The sequence below is a fragment of the Chinchilla lanigera genome, unplaced genomic scaffold, assembly GCF_000276665.1.
Source record: "Chinchilla lanigera isolate Chin_1 unplaced genomic scaffold, ChiLan1.0 scaffold00085, whole genome shotgun sequence".
In the NCBI taxonomy this organism is placed as follows: domain Eukaryota; kingdom Metazoa; phylum Chordata; class Mammalia; order Rodentia; family Chinchillidae; genus Chinchilla; species Chinchilla lanigera.
Window position 1 is genome coordinate 6,017,528 of NW_004955486.1, and position 6,815 is coordinate 6,024,342.

The 6,815-nt window shown below is 57.4% G+C and overlaps 2 protein-coding genes across 2 annotated transcripts in view; both read right to left on the reverse strand.

Moving 5' to 3' along the window:
- Thap3 (THAP domain containing, apoptosis associated protein 3) overlaps positions 1-574 on the reverse strand; it is a gene marked incomplete at its 3' end in the record, with an annotated part of 5,545 nt that extends 4,971 nt beyond the window's left edge. The window contains 1 exon segment of the mRNA XM_013504317.1: positions 394-574.
- Positions 575-1,086: 512 nt separating this feature from the next.
- The window catches only part of Phf13 (PHD finger protein 13), a 6,860-nt gene continuing 1,131 nt past the window's right edge, over positions 1,087-6,815 (reverse strand). Inside the window, exons 2-4 of the mRNA XM_005404074.2 lie at positions 5,754-5,855; positions 3,839-4,376; positions 1,087-3,412 (exon numbers count right to left, since the gene is read on the reverse strand). Coding sequence (XP_005404131.2) covers positions 3,186-3,412; positions 3,839-4,376; positions 5,754-5,855 — 867 coding nt within the window. The 3' untranslated portion in view covers positions 1,087-3,185. The remainder of the gene's footprint in view (positions 3,413-3,838; positions 4,377-5,753; positions 5,856-6,815) is intronic.

The following is a 6,815-nucleotide window of genomic DNA, read 5'->3' on the forward strand; positions in this document are numbered from 1 at the left end:
CCACTCAGTTTATGGTACTTTTAAAAATAACAGCTTGAATGGACTAAGACAGTAGGAGATAGCTAACACCCCAGGTCCTAGATTAGTTGGCTGGGCTGTCAAAGGTTGCGAAAAGCAAGGAAGATGGCACACGGGGGTACGCACGGCCAAGAACCTACAGCGGAGGAACAGGCGGGTCTTGTGCGCATGCGCGCGCATGCGCACAGGGTTAAGCGGGCTCGTGGTTGCCCGTGGCAGCCATTCTTTGGCGCTGCCTTTCCTCCCTGCAGCCTACAACGAGTGCGTAGGCCTGCGGGTCTCCAGAAGCTGCTTTTCCCTCACGGCCGACTTATGGCCTCAGCCCTCAGGAAGCTCGCTTTGTCACGGAAATTTCTGGAAAACGCATCCGTGCTTCGGCCCCGCGGCCCCCGCGGCCCCCGCAGCCCCCGTTGCCCTGGTGACACGCGTCCCGAGTCAGCGGGCTCCAGGCTTCACCCCAGCTCGCTAAAGGCTGCGGTCTCCTGGCTGCGGTTCCCCCCAAGACTCGCTCCTCAGAGCGGGGGGTTGGCGAGGGCCCCCCTGACGTCACTGGGGAGTCCCGCGGGCCTCGCTGCGCACACCTGTGACCTCAGCACTCTGGGCAGCCGCGGGGAGGATCGGAGTGCGAGGCCAGCGCCTTCCACATCCCGAGCCGGAGCCCAGCGGCCAGCGGGCACCGGAGCGACGCCCTGCCCGAAGGTGTCCCTGGGCTGTGCACCGCGCTTGCGAGCCCCGGAGGCTGCGGCTTTCCGGGCGGACGCGCCCTCCCCGGGGCTTCTGCTCAGCCCTCATGTGCCCAGGACACTGAGCTTGTTACTGAGAATCGAACTCGGGACCCTGCGCTTGCCGCCGAGGCGCTTGTGCCGCCGAGTTCTATCCCCGGCCCCGAGAGCTTTTCCAGTCTGCTCATGCTGCAGCTCGCTTCTGCAGAGCTCGTGAGCAGGGTGCACTGGGGTGCAGTCATCCCGCCCCACACACACACCCCAGCTCTCCTTTCTGCCTGCAGTTCTTCCTGCGAACCTGGTATGGGGGCACAGGGCACACACACCTGAAGCCAGACCAGACCCCTCAAAGTAGCAATATCTTTATTTACAAAATATACAGTTTCACAGAAACACCTCGCTTTATACACATAAACTTTATAATTACACAGAACCATGTAAACGATGGCGAGTGTCCAGCCTGGCTGAAGCCAATAGGAGGGGCTAACTCAGGGTGACGGCCTCCCTCCCTCCGCCGCCAACCAGCAGCCCCTAGACCATGGGTCATGCCTAATTTGCATAAAGAAGCTGATGGCCTCCGCCCAGCTCAATCCAACCCGAAACCGAGGTGCCTGGCACACCGAACACTCCCGGGAACAGATGTGTGAAAGAACAAAACCAACTCAAGGGACAGAGATTGAGATGAGTATCGGACGTGTTCCAGAGGCAGCTTAAAACCTTCCAGGGCACAGAACAATCACCAGGGTCGGCAGTTCCGCTCTAAAAATCGCGTGAATTCTTAAACACTTTTAAAATCTCGTGGAATTCTAAAAAGGAAGAAACGCACTTTGCAACTTTGGTTTTTCTCACGGTGCAGACTGGAAAGGTATTGTAGCGGGCAGATCTTTGGCAAACTCCTCCCCGACCTGCCCTGCTGTCTGCCCCAGGCAAAGGCCAGCCACAGCCCCGGGACAAGGATGTCTCTAAGCCAGCTGCTTTTCTCCACAGCGGAATTCTCCTTCAGGACCGTCACCATAAGCTGAGTCTCAGAAGCCATCTCCACTTTCATACTTTAAACAAGATTTTTAAAAACTAAGGAGACTGGACAAGTGTCCAGGACACCAGGACAAAAAACCGGGCTCTCTGGTAAGACCAATGACAGCTCAGCCCGTTGGTGCTGCAGAGGGGAGAACGGCTGGCGCCTGCGCACAAAGGAGCCACACAGAGCGCAGACCCCACCTGGCTATGAATAAGGAAACGCTAACCTGAGCACGCCGCCTTTCCACACCCCAGAAAAACCGCTGGGCACACTCACCCACCTCTCTGCGGCAGCCTTAAGAACCTGTGAGCCGCTGGCTCGCACTGCCAACCCAGAGAAAGCCGACCCCTCCCTCTCTGCCCTGCTCCAGAACCACCGCCCCTGGGTGCACTGCAGGGCTGCCCTGCAGTCCACATCCTCCACAGCTGGCCTGGGGGCCTCCGGAGCAACCCTGAAGGCCTAAGTGACAGCTCCAGCCACCCACTCACACCCATTCCCACCGATCCCCACCAAGAGCAGGACTGCAGTCCTAACCTTGGCCATGGAGCAGCAGGCCAGCTCATGAATGTTCCACTGGTTACTGCAGGCCACCACCCACTTCCTAAGGAATGCTACGTGTGCTACCGGACTGGGTGAGAGAAGAGACGCTCATCTGGGCCCCTAGGACCTTGAACACCAACTAGAGAAAGGGCACCCAGCAAGGGATCGGCCAATGCTTTGGCTGTGTCGTGCAAAAAGACAGGTTTATACATCGTGCAAAACGGGAAACTGAGTTATGAACACAGGCCACCTTGACCTCCAACCAACCACAGAGAGGTGGCCACACACTGTCCCTTTTAACTAACAGGGGAAACTAAAGATTCACACCAGCTCACCCGCCACCCCAACCCCACAGCAGCTCCTGGGCTCCACAGGTGTGGCCAAGACAGGCAGATAGTGGACCACAAAGAAAGCAAGGGGCGACTTCGACGGCGGCTGCACAGACACTTAGGTGAGACTGACACGCAGGAAACAGACACACATATGGCTGTTCATCTGCAGGCTGGGGACACCAAGCCGCTCCTCTCCCCAGCACCGCAGAAGCAGGAGTAACAGCTGGCACTCTTCCAAACAGTGGGAATTGCTAACAATGACAGGGAAACTTTCAGGACCACACACCCTCACCTTCGGCTAAACCAGGCCACTGCGCTTGGGTGTTTGGTCCACTGCCGCTGCTGCCAGGAACACAACTCTGGCAGCAGCCTGGGCTGACGAAGGCTTTCCGCTCGCTGGCTATATACAGTTTCTACCTGGGACAGCCTGTCCTCTGCTTAGGCACCTGAATGAGAGATCTGCCCACACCGAGCTAGGAGTTCTGTGCTAACTGAGGGAGGGCCACAGAGCCCGCCCCTTTCGTCCCCCTGCCCGGCGTCTCCCGCCACCCGCAGTCAGTCCAGAAACAGCTTCCGGGAGCCCATGCGGGAGCGGTTGGAGCGGCGGATGTCAAACTTGGAGTCCCGGCACTTCTGGCAGACAAACACTTCCGGAACATTGGACTTTCGGATCTTCGCACAGGACAGGTGAATCCAGGTGTGGCACTCATTACACTCTATCATGGGGCGGCCTGCAAATGGCTTCATGCAGAAGCAGGTCACTAGGTCCCAGGAATCGTCATCTATAAAGAGAAGAACACATTAAGAAGAGGGGAAGCCAGGAAGCTGCTGCACATCTGAGGGTGAAGCAGGAGGATTTCAAGTTTGAACCCAGCCTAGGTAACTTGGCAAAACCCTGTCTGAAAATCCATTCCACTGTCCCCAACGCCAATACTCCGAATGTCAAGTGTGCCACAGACTGCAATGATCAGGTGCCACCCACCCACCCCCTGCCAATTATGAACACCTTGGCTCTTACACCCTCTGCCCTGGCCTAGAACCCACTGTCCCTTGCAGCCACGAGCCCCTTCCTGAGCACCTGGCACCCCTCCTGCACTTTGCCCTCCCTTCCCGTCCCAGGCAGGGCCTGGCCTCCGACCCCAAGACAAGACACTGAACAATCCTCTCCCACCCCCAGCCGGCGGTCTCCAACCTGCCAGGCCACCGACCTGAGTCCACCATGATGTCCTCGTCGTTGCCGGTGCTGTCCTCATCCCGGAACACCACCTGCTTGCCCTGCCGGACGATAGTCCGTTTGCCTTCAGTTTTTATCTCTTTGACCTGATCGGGTGACACGGTGGTAGCACAAGAGCCACTCGAGGGAGTGTCGGAGTCCCAGCCCGAGCAGGGGTCGCCGGGGGCCTGGGGCAGATCCTGCAGGGCGGGGCTTGTGGGGGTCTCCGAGTAGGGATCTGCAGCCTCCAGCTTCAGCAAGCCCCCTCTGTAGCCCTCCTTCGCTGCCGCATCGCTGTCCCTGCGCTTCCTCTTCTTCTTCTTCTTCAGCTTATCTAGCTTCTTTCTGTCCAGCAGGAAATTGCTGGGCTTCGCACGCTGCAGGAGAGTGGGCTGCAGATGGCTAAAGCACCGGTCAGATACTGGCAGGGGCACGGAGGACGCGATATCGGTGTAGCCCGCGTCCCAGCCGTCGCTATCGATGGTGCCAGCGGTGCTGTTGGCAGGACTGGGGCTGCTCCTCAGAGGAAGTTCCTGAAAGGGCCAGGGCACAGGGACAGGTTCTAGTTACTCCGGACAGGCCCAGTGACAAAAGCCAGCCCAGGCAGAGCTTCCCTGGCCCAACCCACCAGGACCAGACTCCACCGACATGCAGTGTAGCACAGCCCTGAACCACACTGAGGACCAGCGGTTTAAGGCAACACAGCCACAGAGGAACCCTGGGCCCAGCTGCTGCTGTCAGTACCCCAGGACAGGAGCTGGGGTAGCCCAGCAGGATACTTCCCTGGCATACAGGAAGCACTGGGTTCCAGTTCCAGCCTTCACATGCAAAAAATATATCCCAGCAGGGCATGGTGGTGCACGCCTGTCACCCCAGCACTCCCAAGGCTGAGGCAGGAGAACTGCTACAAGTTTAAGAACAGACTGGGCTACAGAAGATGCTGCCCAAAACAAACAAAAAAGCCAGGAAAGGCCTGCTGCAGACATCCTCTCGTAGCCTCTCGTTTTTCCCTCACTGTGAAGTTTCTCCCCTTCCCTGCCCTTGCCAGACACATTTTTTTTAATTAACTGAATGTAAGTTGAGCATTTCCTATTTAAAAATACCTAAAAATATCCCAAATATTGGTAAGTCAAACGTCATTACCGCCCCAAAGCAGCAAGCTAAATTCTAGCTCTTAAAAAAATAAATAAATAAAAAATTTTTTTAAATAAAATAAAAAACTAAACTCTTGGTTCTTTGGATCCGTCAAGCATGTTTTTTACAAACAGCAACATTCTACCCGGCAGCAAGCAGGCACCACCTACCTATAGGGCAAGGGGAAACAATAAAACAGTGCCAGGAACTTGCTTCCAGAAGCAATGTATTCTTCTATCTGTACCTCAATGAGAGGAACAAGAACTCTGAAGTTTGAGCCCCACAGCAGCTCTGACCCATACTCCATTTCTCAGGAAAAAACCAAATCTCTCCATTCACATAGGGCGTAGGGCACAAGTCCTTGAAGACCCAGTGATGCTCTAAACCACAGGACCAGAGAGCAGGGGATGATGGCCCCCAGCCCCAGGGCATGGTAGTTCCCTTCCTGTGCCTCAGATGGCCTCATCTTTGGGAAGAAAATAGCTATTTCCTATGGCTGTGAGGACCCAGAACAACGTCTGGCCACAGTAAGCACTGGCCATTGCTAAGAGCAGACAAATACCAAACATATCATTTGCAAATAAATTCTGAAAGTTTGTTACATCGTCTACACAAGTCTGTACTTTCTATCCGAGCCTCAGCTGCCCTCAGTTCCCCAGGACCAGATTCCTGCCAGACGACAGCCTGAGGTCATCCTCGGCCCGCCCGCTGCTCCCCCCCCCCCCCCGCCGCGCCTCCCGCCCCACCAGGCACCCTCCACATCGGTGGGGCATTACCTCCTTCGGGTACGGAATGTAGCCAGCATAGGCCAGGACGAAGGTGCAGAACTTGTTGAAGTCCTCCACTGTCCTGCGCCTCTTGTAGCTGGGGGAGTACTCCTGTGAGGGGGAGAGAAGGGAGTGAGCCAAGGAGAGGCTCCTACCAGGGACCCACAAACAGCAGAGCTGAGCTTTTTTAACTGTCAGCCACTCAAAGCCCGGGCTGCTGGATTTACAGCCTAGAAACAAGATAAGCTCAGTTCGGGTCAAAAAATAACACTTTTCATAAAGCTGCAAGAGGAGTAGTAGGATTTTGTGCCAAGAACACTGGGAAACTGGACAGGAGATAAAAGCCTGCACAAAAGTCTACCTGTTGAGGCTCATGTGGCATTCTCTGACCTTATCTACTGATCCCTGCACGCCTATCAGGACTAACTAGGGTTTTCGCCAGATTTTCCACTTGGAAACTACACTCAGCTGGATCTGTAACTGAAGTATTTTAAGTCATTTCAAAAATCAAGGCGTATCTTCCTAGCTCTCCCGATCTGACTGCTGCCCAGCCAGGGGCGGGGAGGACCCAGTCTGGGGGCTCAGGGGGCCCCTCCACTCCTGAGAGTCGGGGTGCCAGGCTCGCAATGAACTAGGGAAGCCGGCCGCACGTTTCAGACGCAGGCGGGAGGTTCCAGCCCCGGAGCCCCCCGACCCTGCCCACTCGAGGCGGGAACGCCGCGAGGACCCGGGCTTCCTCCCCGGGAGGAGGGGCCCCGGCGGCCCGCGCTGCCCCGCCGCTCCGCATCGCGCCCCTCACCGGGAGCCCCCGTCGGTGCGGCCGCGGGCCGCCGGGGAAGGAGGACGCCGGCTCCGGGGCGGTTCCCCGGCAGAGGGGCGGGGAGAGCAGCGAGGCGCGGACAGGAGCCCCTCACTTCTCCTCGGAAAACGCCACATTCTTCCCACACACGCTCAACTCGCTCCCGCCCGGCCCTTCCCGCGCGGACGAACGCGAGGGCCGCACCCGCCCGCCGCTCGGGCACAACTAACTTCTCCGGGACCGGACGGCCGCCCGGCGCCCGGGGGTGGGGG